We start from the raw sequence: 20,149 nt of genomic DNA, 5'->3' as shown, positions 1-20,149 counted from the left end.
GATGACTCATTTGATTTCATTAGAAATGTCAGATAAGAACATTTCCAAGAACTTCATAAAACAACTAAAAATTAACAGTTGCTAGGAAAAATATAGTTGATCGTAAGATTTTCAACATTCAAAAGACACAGCAAATCATAGCCAGGTCAATCATGCTAGGGTTTTCTCACCAAAGAAAGAAATGCAAATGCAGAGAGATAAGATCTCTGTGTATTTCAACTTGAAGTAAAATTCAGTCCTTAGGAGGATTTAATTGTATGGCATCTTCCCTCCTCATCTTCATCCTCTGTTTCTTCATCCCTGTTGTTAGGGGCAGAGGTAAGCAGCAGAGTGTCAGCATGGACTTCTTCATCGTCCGATTGAATCACGGGTGTATCCACTCCACCCCCACTGGTATCACTGGAACCAGATGATGTGGAGGACATGCGTGACTTTGAGCTGCCGCAAACTTCATTTTGTCGTTTCAAAGGTGCTCGCTCCCTGTAGACAACCTCAGCATCTTCATCCTCTTCATCTTCGTCGTCACCCTCTGTAAAAAGAAGCTGTTAATACCAGTGGAGGTTCACCTGCAATTGTCAGTTCTTCCCATACATGCATTGTATATATGTGTAGGCCATATATAGGCCATCTCAGTTGTAGATTTGCATGATTGATTTGGCACCTGACTAAATGACATACACTCAATGACATTTATGCCCTTCCTGACACCACCTCCTCATTTACTAGATGCTTGAGACTGACACTAAGAATGCACTGACTTGTGCAATCTCAGTGGCTCAGTCTAACAGCCCAGCCCTGCATCGCTTCCAAGATGTGATGGGATCGGGCATTCACAGGACGATGTGGCTGCCTCCATCAGATGGTTTAACTGCAGTAAATTGTAGAGGTCACCTTGAGGGTTAAACCTTTCAGTGATTCTCTAAATACGCGTTTCAGGATTGATTGGTTTCACCTAGTAACTTTTTAACATAAAATTATCCATAATTCGTTTTAAAGGTGCAATGTGTAAACCTGTAAGTGATTTAGCAGCATCTAGTGGAGAGAATGTAGAATGCAACCTAAAATTTATCTTATCTTATCTCATCTTATCTCATCTTACCTTTATTATCATTTATGGACTTTATGTAAATTTTTCTCTCCACAAAATGTCCCAACACCAGTGGCAGAAGGTTGTAGCCTAACTGTAAGCAGTGCACCTGCTGATGGGGATACCAACGCTCCCTCATCTGTTCCAGAGCCTGAGTTGAGAAATACATCAAGGGCCTCCTGGTCCGATATGTCCATCAGATCCATCTGCTCCAGGGCATCCACATTAACTTCCATAGATGATATACTGTCCATGGGGGCTGCATATAGAAGCAGAACATAATACATATATAACAAATGAATATAAAATAAATAATGCTACTATAATACTAAACATGTAAATCATTTGCTAAATCCTCTACTGTTCTTTTATTGCAAAGCAGGAAAAAACTGCCTATCGCCCTGTAACTATGAAAACGTTTCACACAAAGTTAAAATTTAATCACATAAGTATTTATGTCTGCATGACAAAAAGTCAGCTACTCACGTTTCCGGCAGTCAACCTGTAAGTGAGCAGAGGGTAAGTAGTTGTCCACGTCATGCTGGTAGGCCTCATCAAAAAAGCGTTGTCTGTCCCGAAGTTTCAGGTGCTGGGATAAATCATTGTCCAACACCCTCTGAGAGTTGTCTGTCTCTGCTGAGCAACAGAACAAGACACACACAATTAAAATTCAATGTTTATTGAAAATGCAAAATTGCAATTACTCTTGATAGCATATGTCTTATACTCACGATGTGTTGGGGTGGCCTAGCTATAACATCCCAACCACAAAATGCATAATGCCTGGTTTGTGTCTGGCCCAGTCTTTATTGCATGTCAGTCTCCATTACCCAGCCTCCTAATTTTCTATCTCTCAACTATCTACAATCAATGATACCATAAAATGCTTACAACAGAGCATTTAAAATATTTAAAGTGGCATTTAAAGACTTTTTGAGATGGTGGTGTTTGTGGTTGCCCGGTACTCTTTGCCAGTTGCCTAATGCCTAATGGAGGAAGCTTACCAAAAAGTTGGGTGTTTATATGTTTTTATAGGTTTCTAAACCACAAGTCTGTATATTGTCTGGAAGCCTTTGCTTTGTAAAATTTTTGACATGGGGAACAAGTCCAGTCATTTCCACATTTAGCTGCAGGCTTTTACTTTGTTGTTGCATGAGCCTAATAGGGCGTCCTACTACTCACTTAAAGACAGAGAAAACATACCAGCTGACATTTAAACTTAGGCTTTAATCAATAAATTTACAATAAGTTGTACTAGTAGATAATCTATAATGCATCCCAACAAGGAATTTAATAACTCTCATCGTTATATTAATAACCTGCTGTCCTATACTATTCATCACAGCTTTGTTGCTGTTTGTTTTCTTTACCTTTCAGCAGCTTTTCATTTTGTCCCAAATTTCCTTTCAGTACTTACTGTAACTTTTGCAAGGCAAATGATTTGTCGTCATGATATTAGTTGGACCTCTAGTGGTCAAAGGCAGACTCACATGCAGTGAAATAAATATGAAGATTTGTACTGAAGGCATCACATTAGCTATGCGATTACCCAAATATGTGTTTAAATACCTGTTTCTCAGCTTCCAAATAGCATGTATTTAAATCACAATTTTTAAAGTTTAAAAGTTTATTTCAGTCATTTGGTTTTTGCTTTTTGACATTACAGCAGAAAAAGTATTGTACATGGATTTTTTTTTAACTTTTAACTGGGACTCAGTTACTGCAAACCTTGCAAATCTACCTTGCAAGATCATACATATACTGTAGCAATATTTGGCAATACTGGGATTTTTTTTTCTAACTACAGCCCAAGTACAAACATGTTATGATAAACAGAACTGAATCTGTCACTCTTGTTGTATAACCACACTACGGCCTCCTGTGCCTTCTCCCACTTGGATCTATGACCTGATACTCTGACTCTTGTCACCAGTGTTTTTTATGATTGTGTGTCAATGTTCACATTAAATGTGTGCCCATGCAATCACGCTTTTATATATTTGTGTATCTACGTTGATGTACAGTAGTTTAGTTTATGCTCAGTTTGTCAGTGTGTCCAATGTGTAACAAGCTTCTGTGATTAGATGGCTCCAGCATGCACACTATGTTCACTTTACCATATCTACATTTCCACATGGACATTTTCATTGGCTTTCCTCCTGTTTTTCTTCTGGAAACAAATGTGTCAGCACTAACAAACGCTCCAGACAGCTTTATCTCTGGAGACTAGGCTAGTCAGTCTGTCTGTCAGTCACAGTCACAGAGGAGAAGCCCTTTATTCTGTAATTCAAGTTGTCTGTACAGAACAAAAGCTCCTCCGCAGTTCATAGTTTTGTTGGCTGATACTATATATATGTATACATACATAAAATTTCCCATCTCACCCCTATGGGTGGTGTGTCTTCCTCAATCTCGGGTCCTCTACCAGAGGCCTGGGAGTTTGAGGGTTCTTTGCAGTATCTTAGCTGTTCCTAGCACTGCGCTCTACTGAACTGAGAGCTCTGATGTTGTTCCTGGGATCTGTTGGAGCCACTCTCCCAGTTTGGGGGTCAAAGCCCCGAGTGTGCTGATTACCAAGGGGACCACTGTTGCCTTCACCTTCCACATCTTTTCTAGTTCTTCTTTCAGCCTCTGGTATTTCTCAAGCTTCTCATGTTCCTTCTTTCTGTTGTTGCTACACCTATATATTACTATCTATATTGCTACATATATATTCAGCAGTTGTCATTTTACTACCGCAGTGGGAAGCTTGAGACAAATAGACTAGTTACTTTAAGCTGTTGCAATGACAGTGTGGCTTCCAATGATGAAGATGAAACTTTACATCTTACGTAAACTTCAGTTTTGCCTGCTGGCCTTAAGGGTCTGTCTCCTTTTGTTTCTCTCTCTCGCTCTCTCTCTTTCTCTCTCTCTCTCTCCCTCTCTGTGTATGTCTCTCTTGCCTTCTACTTTTTTCATTTCTGTATCTAAAAATCATATTTCACTACATGAGTGGAGATAGCCAGTGGACATGTCGCTGTCTTCCACTGCGTGGGAGAAAAACATGCATGTAAAAGGCTGACACACAGAGATAACCTCTGAAATTTCTATCAGAGTCCAGAGAGCGTTCTTAGCCTCCATTGGGGAATCCTTTGGTTTTGAGAGGGGTTATTAACTGTCAATGATCATTATGCTGGATGTTAGGGTCATTAAGTATGTAAAGTATTTTTTCCACTTTCATTCTTGTGTTGTTTGCGCTTTACTCACTGTAGATTTAAGTCTCTTAGAGGACGTCCAATGGAAAAAAAATGAAGAGCATTTGTTGCATAATAAATTATACTAAGCATGAACAGTGACTGTCATTAAGTGACACTGAAATCAAAGTCAAGTTTGTACAATGGTCACTAACAGTTTGTTGAATTACTCTTGGTGTTAAACGAGGCAAGCTGATCTGTCCTTAGGCTGCTGCTTTACCCATTTCTAGGCCAGAAAATACAGGTCACATGTAGGGGATTTACTGTTGGTGGGTGAAGGAACAGAGAACAGCTGTGATGGCTCACTGTTGTTTCATTAGCAGAGTGTTGGCTTCAGGATATTTAGAGAGAGCTTATAAAAGAGGAAAAAGCACTGCACATACCACGTGCATTGTACTGTATGTCAGTGATTGCTGACACATCATGGCTTTGTTACAAACACTGATGGGCAATAAAAGCAATATTATTTGAAAAGAATGCCAGATATTAATAATTCAGTATGACTGCTGTGTGCAAAAACTGGTTTTGGCAATGTCTTACATCTCAAAGTAAATTTGCTGATGATTATCCTGGGACAGAGTAGCAGTGCTGTTACCCTTACCACTGCATAACAGGATCTAAGAATTAGAAAGTAAGTCTCATTCCAGAGACAATCCCCTTTAAAGGACGCATGCTGGCTGTGAAGACATTTGGGCTGAACGTACACCTTCTCCTTACATTCAGTTATCGTCTGATGTTTTACCATAGCAAAATGTATGGTTCTCACCCTTAAGGATTAGTAACATCAGCAATAAATTTCGAGAATATTCACTCTCAGAGCTGAAAGGCAGGGTGACAAATTTAAGGATGCGTTTTATGCTGCATTGCGAAATGTGGCCAGCTCCAGCAGAAAGATGGGTCACAGTTGATTTTTGTTCAGCTTTGATTACACAAAATTTGGCCAATAGACACATGATCCATTGTGAATAAGTATGGAGAGGACAGTACAGGGTGTGTGTTCCATTAGCATTAGATTGTTGTGGTCAGTACACTTATTTCTGGGATGAATGTAGGGTTCTAATTTAACCTGTACTCCTTAAGAATGTAGTTCATGACAAGCTCCTTATTATGGAAAACAAGGCATGATTACAAGGCGATCACTTCACTTGGAGGTTTACAGAGTGAAGTTCAGCACTATTTCTGCAGTATTTTAACAGTGGCCCTATGAAATTCCATACTGCTTGTGATCTATGACAGGACCTATGCCCCTGCCCAGAAATCCTCCATCTCAGCCCAGACTGACCCACACTCACTGGGGCTTACTATTACACAATGCTGGAACAATCCTTCAACTGCTTACCCTAAAACACAGGATTCCCACTGCATTGTAGTGTATGACTTAGCAGCTTACTGTCTTGATTGCAGTGTATGTGCATGCATGTAGGATTTTAACTCATTTGTAAACAAGACAGACTGAAAAAAAGGAGAATTAGGTGTTATGCAACCTGAGCCTGCTGCGCTTTATTCTCAGTATAAAGTAACTGTGTTGTCAGTGCTTTGAGGCAAAGCTTTACTGGGTCTGCTTGCTTCAGCTAAGCCTCACACTTTCAAATGTGAGGGTGCAGGGATGCTATACAATTTTTGTGCACTTTTTTCTGTAAAGGCAAACACACAAGGCTAGTAATATATTCCGTGGCTTTAATACTGCAAGAAAACCTTCTTTCCTTGAAGTTCATTCTCAATAATCCTGCTTCTTTCTGTTTTAGAAATGTTCACACTTGCAGTAGTGTTGACTGGATTATCAGCAGTTTTTTATGTCTAGTGGAGTGTGAGTTTCTGAGGGGGTAGGAGTGGGTGGTCCAAGGTCAAAGGTGACACTTGAGCTGAAGCACATGATTTTTCTATCCTTCAGATTTTTATTCCAGTGGATTAGCCATTTCAATTGCTCCGCTCCAGAAAATTCACAATGCTAGTCTGCATTCCTGTTCAAGGGTGATGTGGCATGTATAATGTGCATTTGATTCTTTCTGTTCACTCCTTTCTAGGGTGAAAACTCTGAGCACATGCGTCGTTACCTTCTCTGTGCCACTTTAATGTCATATATCAAAGCAACTGGGAAATGCAAGCAGGGCAAGGAACAAATATTCCTATTGAACCAAAGAGTCACATGGTGTAGCATTCAATCCTATGGTGGCAGCTGGAAAGAAATCCCATGCTCATCATTCTGTTTTCAGTGAACACAGAGACTGGGTGTTGATGTGTCTGCGAATGGGCTACAAAGACAGCTGTTTTGCATGGCCAGTCAAATCTGGCAGCTCATCTATCTCAAACTCCACCGCTCCTCTCTCCTAATTTCCCCTTGGTGGTGTCACCAAGCTCATAGCAGTAGGCACCCAGGTTTCTAGGTATTACTGCTATTATTTACTGAGCCAGTCCTTTACCTCTGCTGGCCTTGTAGCCACAGCAGTCCATCAAGCATAAATCATTTATGAGTGACATCACTGCACCACAACAGCCATCTCCCCCAGACTGCTTCACCCCCTCCCCTCACTGCCCACACACACATACAGTATCTGTACCCACACAGACATGTCGTAGAAAGTAAATCCAGACTGGTGATTTGTGAGATCATATCCCACTTTTTACTACAGCACCAACCACTGTCACATAATTTCATACTGCACAGAGCCCATCATGAAGCCTAGAGTAACAAATACATCATGTGAACATATTGTTTATCTTCACCCACCCCTCTTACTGTAATTATATCTTTAACCTTGTCTGACCATCCACTCTATGAGTGTCTGATCAGATTGTGTATTCCCAGAGGATTCCCAGTCCCATCCCCAAAGCCATTAAGGTAAATGCAACGATGACCTCCAGCCATGCCCACTGCTCCCTATTTAGGTCAATCAAAACAAGGCTTTCAGTATTCTCTGTGGAGCCCATATGTAGTGCTTTGCCTCTATCCTGTGTACTGTACATTAACAGTCATATGCATGCTAACACAGAAACCAATACAGTAAAGCAGCAAGTAGCATAGGAAAATACCAGATTCTCTATTTTCTTACATATTCTCTTGACACTTAAACACAACAAGCTGCTCCTGTGAGGTCATTTGTTCAATTAAAAAACAAAACAGTGTTTCTCTTGCAAGCAGGTAGCAGTTAGAATGTCTTCTCTGTTTCTATGTAAAGACCTTCCTCCTTTAGATTAGTCAGACTCCAAGAAGTAGTTGTTTTCCCTTCACTGTGATTAAACCTCATCTGCATCAAGTGGTTTGCACCACAATCATGCCTGTCAGGATAATGGAGTTAAAAAGAGATGGCTGTTGTTACTTTGGACAATTAGATTTTTACAAGCATTGGAAATGAGTTCAATGCTAGACCCGGAAGTAAAATAGATCAATTTTATGTAATTTTGAGTTTTTCATGGAATAAAAATTTTATTCTTATTTTGGATACAGTTTTCAGCAACATAGCTTACTGAAAATATCGACTAGACTTGTTGTATGTAACATAAAGTACAACCAATATTGAGCTGTGATCTTATCAGCCCATGCTAAATTAAACATGTCTCGGTATAATGGAATTAATACCCCTGCATAATTTTAGATTAAAACTTTCCTTGTCCCAGAAATGCTGAATTATTCCATTAAGATCCAAGGAATCTATGCTTTAAAACTTAATGTGGCAAATTACAGCTCACTGAAAGAAGAGCTAAAGTGCTGATTTACAGGACATAAAGTTAAATTATGCTATATAGTATTGCAAGTTTTATAATGGCTGCACTCACTTTGACTATGTGTCTCTTGGCTCATTCAGTACACTGCTGGTTACTTACATGCCAGACGCTTGTTGTGGTTGGTTGACCCAGAAGATGACATGATCCAGTGGATGTGGGACTGGCGTAGGACAGTGTTTTCCTTTGAGTGTGTGTGGATTTTTCTTGTCCACTCCTGTCAAGGCTCCAGGACAGGAAGCTGGTGTGTGTAGTGGCCAGTCATCTAGTCATTGCATCTCTTGACTTTGGCACCAAGACTATCAAAGACAGTATATTCCCATTATCCTTTATCTCCTTCCCCTCTTCTCCTCTTTTTCTTCTAGTCTGCTCTGCCTTTTTGCTGTGTTCATCTACTCCCTCCCCCCTTTTGGTTTGCCTTTGCTGTTTCTAGGTTTTCCCTCTCACTGCTTCACACTCTCATCTCGACTGCCTCTCTATGTCTCTCTCTCTCACACACACACACACGCATTGTCTTGCTCAGCCTGTCAGACAGATTCAGTAGGGTTGTAGAGAGCTGTGCAGCTTAGGTACTCGATAGAGTAATAGTGGGCTACAGCACTGTGGCCTGTACCAACTGGTGACAACAAGGGGGTCAAGAGTATAGCATATATGTAGGCTTTTTACATAATACTGGGGAATATACCAGGATTAAACCCCTCCAACTCAAGCATCAGTGCTTTGCTTTATATTATTTATTTTTTTAGTTTGATGTAGGATTAAAGCTTCAGAAGTAAACTGGAATAAGGAAAGGTCCTGTCTATTAAATACATTAACAGCCTATCTAAACATACCAAGTATACAATAAAACCATGACTGCACATGACTTATCTTATATGTAGTAAAATCAAATACTGGTGTCATGTTTTTGATTGTCTGTGTTTGCTTATGCATTTTTTCTTGCAAACAATTTTATTTTCTAGTAAGGTATACTTCATTAATACTAAATAAGGTTTAGCTCATGGCTGTATTAATAAGTATTGTGATGTAGCTGGGAATTCTAGTTTACAATAACACAGAGTCTGTGCCAGCAGCTCTGCACAACCAGGCTCTGTATGACTTCTAACATCATGTTAGCATCCTCGCAGTGACAGTGTTAACATGCCAAGGCACGTATAATGTTCAACGTGTTCACCGTCTTAGTTTAACATGTTATCATTTGCTAATTAGCATTCATAAAGTACAGTGGTGGCTTAAGGAAGAAACCGGAGAATTGGTCAGACTGAAATTTTGGCCTTAGTTGGGAGATCACTAAGGTAATTGGATTTTTCTTCTGAGGACATGAATATCAATAATAAATTTCAGTTAACCCATTAGTTTTCAAGATAGTGTTTTTAAAAATCAAAAATAACAATCTGATGTTAGGGTTGCTTCAAAGTTAGTAGGATGGGCATTTTCTATGAAATGTCATGTCAGTCCATCCTTGTCTAGGAAATGCCAACATATTTTACATTGTGTGCCCACAGTCTTTAAATACAGGCTTACTATTAAATATTTGTAATTTCAAAGCCTAAACTGAGATAATCCTAATCACATCATCAAAGGTTATTTTCTCAACAAAGCTCCTCTTTTCACAAGCAAGTATTTTCCATTGGGAGTAAAGTGATCAATGTGTAAAATCAATGGAGCTCCCCTTTAATTGTTTACACACTGTTTGTTAATTATTTAGGATATTTATATCTCTTAAGAGCCAAGGTTGTGGCAAATCCATTTGGCTGGAGAAAATTCTCCTCCAGCATTGCTTAATCTTTCTGTCTATTACTCTGTAATAGAGTTTGGCTACTTACCTTCTGAGAAAGAGAAGCTGAGCATCCCCACCTGAGTCAGTAACATTTGTATCTGCAGACTTGCCAGTTAATTAAAAGATGAGAAACCCACTGCCCTTTATTAATGCCCTTTAATGCCCATTAATTATGTATACAAGGCAAACTCAGTCCCTGATCATTTGTAGAGATTTGATGTTCAGTTTTTTTTTTGTTTTACAAATAAATCACAAAACTCAGTGAAGAAAATAACAGAAATTCTTTGTTTGCAAATCAATTCAGATTCTTTTTGCTGCCTTTGTTAGAGGTTTCTTAATGCAAGTGTGAGTGACAGCATACATATTACTAAACATGTAATTAAGCACACACACACACACATACAGTACAAGCACAACAACAAACATGGTTCCACAGATACACACACTGGTGCAAACACTCCCTGTATCTGCCACACACTGGGGGTTAATAAGCACTTACCATCATAGATTCTTGCAGGTTTAACTCCCCCTTTCCTAATAAGAGGCTTCTAACAGCCAGTTACATCACACTTCAGCTGGAAGAGGCCTCTTCAGTCTAACCACTAATGTCTTGAAAAAGTCATTACAGACTAGATAAGGAGATAGAGAAGGATAGTAAGGTATGATTCACGGCCCATTCTGGTTCATTCTGGTGCTGTGACCAGTTTGCATCAAATATCATACCTGTGTTCAGCACAGACGCACCACAAGCCACCTGTGTCCTTTTATAGTTTAACATTGAAGTTTGACAACATACAACTGTTGATATTTTTTAAAGGTGTGAAAGAATATTTTCTCTCAGTGCATATGACATATAACACCTACCAACAGATCTACTGTAGAGTACTGTACATTACAAAAACATCACAAAGGTTCATTACCTTTCCTTCATTGGTGAGTCAATATTGGCATCTGCTGGTGAGGTCTGAGTATTACATTTTACTGTAGCTCACACTTAGGAAGCACCTGCTGTGTGCAGTTAATCATACGAGTCATGATTGCTTCAAAAATGTCACCATTTTTTTTCATCACAAAAAGACTTTCTATGAGTGAAATGCCATAATCACAAGTACTTGGAATCCATTCAAAGAAACATATTTATCAGGTTTGTTGTTACCTTGGCCAATAGCAAATCAAGTTTGTCTGAAGTTCCAGTTGTTTTTGATGTTTGGGAAATTAATCACCTTTAAACATGGTCACATTTCAAATTTGATCTTTGGGTTTCACATACTCCCAGGTTTAATTCATTCAGGTGAACAAAAGGGGATTTCCAGTAACTGTTACAGAGTGTTTATGAGTGTGCATGGGTGTGTATGCATACGTGTGCTTGTGTGTGTGTGTGTGTGTGTGTGAGGGTGTGTGTGTGTGTGTGTGTGCGTGTGCGTGTGTTGTGCCCATTGCTCTTTAAGCTCTGTCAGTGCTGGCTTCCTCATTGAAACTGTGTTGTCTCAATTTTCTGCAGCATAGTCTCTGATGTGGCTTGTGAGTCATACTGTGGTAAATATACACACTTGCGCATGCACATATGCATGCACATACACATAAAGATAGTCACAGACACATGTATTAACATCTACAATCACACTGTTCATGGCCATTGTAGTTACTATTACCATTGCATTCATGTAAAAATTTGGTTAAGCAATACACAATAAAGCCTGGTGCATAAGATGCTGGATTTTTGCAGGTGAATATCACAGCTAAACCTCATTGACAGTCAAAATAAAAACTTTATATCTTCACTTCACATCTTCACAGTTGCATCAGACAGTAAAGTCAAAGCCCCTAAAACTTTATTAGAAATATCACATTGTGCTGTGGTGGGGATATTCTGGGGGTCACCATGGCAACAGACATCCAAGTGCCACATGCACGAACGTGCACACCTGCCTGCCAATGTTCCAGGCTATGCCTCTCAGCCTCCCTGTTAGACAGTAACTAGGTGCTGTTTGCTAAATGTGGCAGGACAGAGAGGCGACAGTAGCAAAGTCTTTGTTCTCAGAGAGAGGAGCACACAGCTCTGTCAAGGTGTTAATTAGCCATTGTGAGACTAGAAAGCTGTTAGGATTGTGCTTGCTTCAGCTGTGAGATGCACAGCGTTTTGTGTGAAACAGTGCTTTGTCTTGCCAGACTCTGTAAAGAATGCAATATAGTGAGTGACAGCTTCTTTGAAGCCAGCAATGCTTTTAAAATACAACTACTGTTTTCAGTACTCTGTGTTTGTCCTTGCCAGCAGGGGATCTGACACTTACAGTATACTGTATGTACCTGTTATATTATTAAAACTTTCTGACAACTAGAGGCTTGGTGTAATATGGAGTGTCTCAGTTGTGTTTTGTCTTGCTGCTGTTCTCGATATGTATGTTGTTATCTATAGTTTGCTCAGTAAGTTCTGAATTTTGAAATATTCACAGCTCTGTGATTGTGTTATGTGTGTCTACACACAAGCTGTGAAACTGTGCACATGGAAGGATCAGTTTTGGGTTAAGATGATGGTTTGTGATGTCAGTTTTGCAACCGTGTGCAGTGTTTTTCAGTGTCTAAATGAGATCTAGTGACTCATGTGGAGAAAACAGGCTGCTTGGACTGGGTGACTGACAGTATCGGTTTGAGTTGTCATGCTGAGCCTTGCCACTGATATACTGCAGAGAACTTAGTATTTTCTTGTGGATATTAGTCATTGTCAGATAAAGAAACAAACCCCAAAGTAAGATGTTTTTGGTGAGATGTAAATATAAAGCCAACTCTATTTTCTTTCTTGTCCATGGAAATGTCAGATCATGTTCATGTGATTTTATATATTTGTGAGTCAACGCAACAAAAAACACAGTGGTGTTCACTGTGGGACTGAAATAGATAGTGATCATATTTGTTAATGCTGAGTACTGCCATGAAGCAATGTCATTAAAATACAGTATTTTAACTTACTAATGAGAACTTGTCTGTTGGTGGTACGGTAGTTAAGGGATGAACAGGGAGTCAATATGTCACTCTTCTTAAATGGTTTCATTATTTATGTCTCACATTGTATGTGCAGTGGTTCATGTTTAGAAATAAAATAGCATTTGGATGTCATTGCAAAACACTTGTATATGTGCATCTGTGTATGTGTGTGTGCATGAATGTATGCATGAATATGTGAGTCACGCACCACTATCCATCCGCTGGGTTTCGAGTTCTGACGCCCATCTTTCAGCTCTTCTACTGCACACTGAACCCAGTGAACCTTCTGCTGTTTACACTCTCCCCTCCTCCTGCTCACTCTGTCTGTATTTATCTCTCTCACACACTTTCATGCTCATCTATTCTCCCTCTGTCACTCCCTTGCTTTCTCTCTCCATCTCCCTCCAGCTCCCTACAGTACATCTCATTCTCACGCACTCAAGCTGTCTTGTGTTCTTAGTCTTTTCTTTTTCAATCCTTCCTCCAGCTCTCTTTGTAACTATGCGGCTGTGTGTCTACATTTTCAGATCAAGACTCATTCAGACTCAGACAGTCTCTAAACTCTATTGGATTCAGACAGACACTCAGGGTCTCTCTGTGTTAGGGTTGTCTCTATCAGTGTGTACATGTGTCGCCAGAGAAACAAATAACAAGAAAGAGAGAGGGAGGGTTTAAAAAGGATGTTGGTGTTTTCAGATATTTAAGTATTATACTTGAAGCTGAACATGGAATCGCCATAGATATCATCATTATTCCCAGCCTCCAGTGTCTCTTTACTGCCATTCACTGCTGTCTTCCTTCTCCATGTCCTCATTGTCTCATTGCCATCATTGCCGTCATCCAAACACAAACACGCACTCATTCCATCAGGTTGCAGAAAGTCGAACAGCTGTTGTGTCATCAGGGCTCTGCAGCCCACACCAAGCCCCTTCTGTCAGATACAACTTTATCCAACAGCAGACTGGTAACAATGTGGATCCCTTATCTGTTTCTGTGCATGTCTGTGTCTGCAAATGTCCCTTTTTCGTGAATGAGGATATGCATGTTTGGGCATGCCTGGTATAGAAATAGATGAAAGTGCAGTGAAGAGGGGTGACAGGCCAGTCATATCAACTCTTCCCCAAAGTGTGAAATGCCGTTGCCAGCCTCAGCTTGATGTAACTTTAACCCCCAGAAAAGAGCAACGTCATTTCAGCCTGAGTTTAGAATTACTTTGCTTGCACTTTTCAACTGCATTGTGGAACTGAAAGATGCTATTAATAATCCTGGTTAAGCATGAGTTAAATGTGAGTCTACATGTTGGAGACTGCCCGAAAGTGTGTGAGCTGTGTAGAGGAGGTGCATAACATGACATAAACCTCAAAAGAGCACATCTCACTGAGGCAGAGAACAGCTGTCTGTGCATGTGCACAGCTGAATGTATGTAAATGCAATATGGGTGCACAGATCAACATCCTTACACAATGTGAGATTGATATAATTGGCATCTTTTGCCCACCATAAGTCACAGGGTTAATTTCCTTCCAGCAACCCAAGTCTCAGTCATGGATTGTAACAACATGCTTGCTACTTCAGCCCATACCATACATACATGATATTAATGATACTAACCAATGGGGTTGGTATATATTATTTTTCATGCTGTAATTCTTTTTCTCCCAGAGGCACAGCAGCCTAGCATTTCATCACTTGGTGGCACACATTGGGAGCCACAGGCCTGGTCACAGATAGCAGAGATACCCTCTAAATGGCTAATCAGGTATCAAACCAGCAGAGAGGAAAAAGCGCCTCCACTCTGTGTCTCATTCATTATTCACAGACAGCAAATGAAGTTGGTACAGTGGGAGCAATCAATTATAGATGAGAGAAGGTAGGAGGCAAAGAGAGAGAGATGGAGGGGATAGAGAAAGGCCTACCTTGCATGAAGCAGAGCTTTAGCATATCAGTGATCATCAGAGTGGCACTTGGCAACCTGCATGCACAGAGCTACTCAAGTAATGGACTCTGGATGCCCAGGATTTTGCCGTTAGTGGGGAAACCCTTAAGTATGAATGCATCTTTCACACCAGATCCTTTAGCATTTATTTGATAATGTCTCAGTATGCTTACTCCGTAGTCATTTGGTTCACATGTGTGTGCTTGTGTTTTTCTACGGCTCGCTGCATTGACACAGTCATAGTGAAACTGCATTTGGTCTTTTTCACAAATGTCGAGCCACAGTCATAGCGTTCTCTCAGTAGGTTACATCTTGCTTCGAAACCAGGATATAAAATTGGTCCAGATGCAGCATTTTAGAATTAACACATCTACAGTCTTCGATCTCCCTGTTTGACTCACATGGGCCTTTTGTCTGTCCTCTTCACTCCAATTAACTACAGTATATGTTACGCAAACCAGACCACAAACATATTTTGAGATAAATTCAGTAGTGATTCTAGGAATTTATGCATCAACATAAAATTTGTCTTGATTCTTTTTTCCTTCATTTTTCTGTTCATTGTACTATCCTTTGGTGTTATTTCTAAAGCTGTTCATTGTGCCATTTTCAGTACTCTCTGATTAATCCATTGTTCCCTTGAATATGGAGAATATACCAAACATTTTCATTATGCCATATTCTGCTGCATACTCTATCACTGTCCTGTTGAGAGTAAAGAAATTGTTTTGATCACATCTTCAATTTTTGGGACTTTTTGGACAATTAGGCAACTCTAGTTGATGTTTATCTTCTTTTGTGCCAGTGAGCCATAGATACAGTTTCACAACTCCAACCTGTGGCACATACACCTATTTGCATGTGTATGTATGGGGCTGTCCCATACATAAACACACACACACGCATTCATTTTAGATGACACACTCCACTGAGATTGACATTAGTAATGGAGAGACCACTACTTTCGGAGCTTTCTCTCCAGCTGTCCGCAGTTGTTTTCAGTGAGCCTCCTTTGTTGTGATTGAAAAATCTAATTGTGAAGTGTCTGTTGGAATTTTAGTCTTAATCTTTCTGTCACCTCACTATTCGTTAAATGTCAGATATTGGCTTCTGGAAACTGCTCTATTTGTGCCGTCTGTATTTGGTGTTTGTGTGCGTGTGTGTGTGTGTGTGTGTGTGTGTGGGAAGAGAGGCTGTTTGATGTGAGTCAGATCCAAACCCAGGCTGGTTTCTCTCACATGTGTGTGGGACGTATCCAGATGGCTAAGCAGGGCTGCACAAATGTCACTCTGATAATGAGACAACAAGGCCTGTTGAAATACAGGTAACACGGCTATGGTGCCTGCTTTTACATTGACATGCACACACACACACACACAGATAAATAGCGATGGAAGAAAAAAGAAAGAGGCAGATAGCACTGAATGCAAAAAAACACACACAGATATCACATGACAAACACAGTACAGCTAAGTTAATACTTTGTCTACACTTTTAAACACAGTGATGAATTGACATGATGAGTAATATACAGATTCATGTGTTGTGTGCTTGAAGATCATTTTAATTTGATGGAATCATTTGATTCATAGAGATACAGTGAGATCTTTATCATTAAGGCTGATTATCAACTTCACCACAGTGACCTGCATGAAACAGTGAACACAGTAACATTCAACATTCAGAGGCTACTGACCTGTGCTAAAAGACAGCTTCACCTCCGTCCCTCTCTAGTCTTCAAGGGTCACCGCAGGTCACCACTCAGTTTCCATGGGAACAGGCGTCAGGGAGGAAAATTCTCCTGAGTACTAAACAGCGACGCCTTACGCCGTCTCCATCAGACTCAGGCTGAGTTGCACATCAGGTGTGAAAGCAGGAGTGAGAAGTTGTTGTTTATTTAATTTTCTTACGAGTCACAAGAGTGTCCTGTCAACCCCACTCTTTTTCACACTCTCTGTTTTTCTTTCCCTCTCCTGCATCAAAACCCATTTTCACACGTACCGTTGTCGACATTTGTGCTCACACATATTTTCTTTGTCTGCATCACTCTGCTCTGTAGTTTTCTCGCACAATATATTCTTGTTATTTTGAACAGCAAAATCCAGGTGCAACCCTGTGTGTGTGTGTGTGTGTGTGTGTGCGTGTACGTGAGATCTGTTATTCCAGCTTTCCGACTGCTGTGACCTAATATGTAACTCATGCACCTACACTGTCAAACATCCAACAGCCCAGTCAACCTCATGAGGTTACTGCACCTGTTTGCCTAACACACACACACACACAAGCACACTTTAGGTGTCAGCCTAGAGTTGCAAATACTAAACCACTGACACCATTATGATCCAAGGTTGTGGTATGTGTGCACGTGGAGTGGGTGGTGTTACTGCTGTAACAAACGCTGTCCACTGCTGGCAGCAAATTTCCTCTGTGGCGATCTGTTATAGTGGTAGGACAGCAAGTATTTTTAGCCATGGAGAAAGGACAAATAATGAAGGAGGAAAGACAGAGGGAGACAACAAGGGGAAAGAGAAACAGAGAGGAAATGGGAGAGAGAGAGAGAAAATGGGAGGGGGGAAATCTGGGGGAAAAACAAAACCACCTGGATGTTGCTGACTTGCTGCTCCTCTGCGTTAAGCACAGTCTATATACATCACATTATACACCACAAACAGATATACACACATCTTATGTTTTGAGACTCACTAAGCTTGTAAGCTTCCAAGGATAATTAAAATATAAATTTGGTTTATTACAACCTGGGTGTTATTTGATAGATGTAAAATGAAAAGTGAGTGTAACCAAAACATCTGCGTGGTCAGGGCCGGTTATCTTTCAATACACAGGAAAAGTGTGTATTGTTGACACTTGAACCAGCAACTGATGCTTTGATTCATTATTTTAGTCATTTTTCAAGCAGAAGTCTAATAGTTTTAGATTTTCTAATGTGAGAAGTGATTATTGAATTAATCCCAAAAAGAAGTTCAAGTAGATTAATAGTATCCCTACTTACAACAAACAATTTGGGTGGTAATTTCACATTCTTCTTTTTCTTTTCCAAATAGTTTTGGCTGATTTGGAGTTGGTCAGATCATCTGAAAGCTCGTGTTTCCTGCATGATCTGATGTATTTTTAGTGACAAACAAAGCATTTACACAGAAGAAGAAATGAGGAGTGACATAGTACAACTAAAAGGACAAAGACTGTGACAAACTTCTTCTTTTAACTTCTCCTTTTTCGTAATGTAAATCTTACAAGTGCAGGGCTTTGGTTTTTGGTTCCATTGTCACAGCAGCAGGCAGTCTTGGCTTTAACCTCAAAGTGGTAGCTAAAATGATATAAAGTACTCAGAGTGGTGGTTGGGACATTCTGCTTTGCACACACAAGTTATGAGGCTTCTGTTTAGCACAATGTCCCCACTCTCGCTCTCTCTCGCTCTCTCTCTCTCTGTTTCTCCCACTCACACACATATGCACACACACTCTCTTACTGGTTTGTTCCCTGAGTCAGCACTCTGCTTCAGCTCCAGTTTCTCTACCCCAGCCCGCCTCTGCCTGCAGGACACTATTAGGACATCACTGTGTGTATGTGTGTGTGTGTGTGTGTGTGAGTGTCCATGTCAACCCATGATTGTGTATGTGTCAGTGAGTGCGTGTACCCACCTTTGTGGGAGAGAGCTACTGTTGCATTTATGTGGTCAGGTCCTTTCACCACCTTATGCAATATGATATTTTTCACTTTGTGAGTAACCCTGGATATTTCTGTCTGCTCCAATCAGCTATTGTACCAGTGCACCATAAAATATGCACGTCTCCAAAACACTCCCAATGGCTTTTACATGTTGTAGTGTGTGTGTGTCTGTGTGTCTGTGTGTGTGAGCTCTACTGGATACTATTAGTTCTGCTAACATGGCCCAGAAATAGCAATCTAGAGAGGTGTGAAGTAAAAAAGGAAAGGACAATTTAGTAGAGGAGTAACTGACACGGGGTGAGTCACTTTCACACACACACACACACACACACACACACACACACACACACACACACACACACATGGTTTGCTCATACTCATACAAGTACTCACATGCATAGGCAGTATACAAAAGCAGATAAAATACACAGAGTTGTGAGATTGTCGCACATTGGCTTTGTCACTGCTGAGTGTGTGTCTGTTGGCAGGAAGCACAGGTTTGTGTCTTGCTGCCATGTGATTGGCTGTTTTCCTCAGTTTGTGTGATTCCATTTGTCCAAACCAATTACTGTCAAAGACTCCCCATGTTTGGCTTTTCACACTCTGCTTTTATAAGCTCACTTACTTTTTTCTCAATGGATAATGAGCCTGTGCTCTCTTTAGTTCTGCTTTGCTGGCCTCTTTGGCAGAAATTGTAATGCTGTAGAGATGAGGTGCTAAATTTTTGTCTGAAAACCTGATTTAAGGGTCAACCTTAGAGACACTGACACTCCCTGCTGTGTATTATAAGCTCTTTGAGATGTGTCTGACTGTGTAACTAACAACTCCTGATTAGTTCACTGGCATTTGTCCTCTGCCTGTCTATGCTGTTTAAAGTCCCTGACTGGGACACACATCACTCTGTATTACAACATTTCTGATTCTTACACATCTCACACATGAATTGGTTTTATAAATATACTTAAAAAGTGAAAATTAGAAATTCTGCTGACTTTGTGATTTTATCGTCTGAGTTTCACTTTGTTTTACTCTAAGTTTCTGTGTTGGTACAGGGATTTGCCATTTACAGCCTTAGAGGTCAGACGTGTCATCAATCAGCTAAAGAAACACAAAGGTTTGTCAAGTTTAATGTTAAGTTCAAGTGAAAATATGCTCATTTTTTCATAATTCTCTTTTTTGAATGTTTACTCAGCAAACTGAGTATGTTTTTTTTTTCCCAGTTCTATTTACATCTGTCTTTATAGGATGTTGTAGGGTGAATGCAGAAGTGAGAATGGGAGAGAAAGAAGGAGAGAGGAAATGATACTAAGATGTTGGCCTACACAGTACCTAATGATCACAAGAGCAAAAGACACATGCACACAAATGAGCGCACACACACGCACACCATGTGATCTCTTGATTAATGCTGTAGTTACACCCTCCCACTCTCTCTGGTTGTTTGATTACAATCTCCTTCCTACTCCTGGGCTACAGTCAAACAGAAACTTCCAACTGATAATGCTTGACACCAAATCATGATGACCTTTTTTAAACTGACTTATTTCATTTTTTTTCTCTTTTGTTGAGTGAAAATGTCAGAAGAGAAATTATTTTCTTTAAACAAAAAGCAGTAAAGAGAGGTAAAGCTTGTTTGACATGACTGAAATGTTTATCTAACATTTACAATAGCTCAGACTATGAATATGAGCTATTTTGTTTTCCTTGCTTTATTTGTTTTATTT

The 20,149-nt window shown here is 40.1% G+C and overlaps 1 protein-coding gene across 2 annotated transcripts; it reads right to left on the bottom strand.

The window, feature by feature from the left end:
• On the bottom strand, positions 1-14,872 carry LOC113146162 (dysbindin-like). 2 transcript variants are annotated; one of them, XM_026333473.1, is made up of 4 exons: positions 14,719-14,872; positions 1,574-1,723; positions 1,197-1,346; positions 1-529 (listed from the first exon to the last, which is right to left on the bottom strand). In XM_026333473.1, the coding sequence occupies exons 1-4, from the start codon at positions 14,753-14,755 to the stop codon at positions 240-242; spliced, it is 627 nt and encodes a 208-aa protein (XP_026189258.1). In that variant the 5' UTR covers positions 14,756-14,872; the 3' UTR covers positions 1-239. The 2 variants fall into 2 exon arrangements, with proteins under 2 accessions (XP_026189258.1, XP_026189257.1); XM_026333472.1 differs by lacking the exon at positions 14,719-14,872 and adding an exon at positions 8,143-8,371.
• Positions 14,873-20,149: the final 5,277 nt, after the last annotated feature.

This window comes from Mastacembelus armatus, chromosome 7 (genome assembly GCF_900324485.2).
Source record: "Mastacembelus armatus chromosome 7, fMasArm1.2, whole genome shotgun sequence".
Lineage (NCBI taxonomy): Eukaryota > Metazoa > Chordata > Actinopteri > Synbranchiformes > Mastacembelidae > Mastacembelus > Mastacembelus armatus.
Note: the sequence above shows the minus strand (reverse complement) of the source record. Positions and strands in the feature narration are given on the sequence as shown.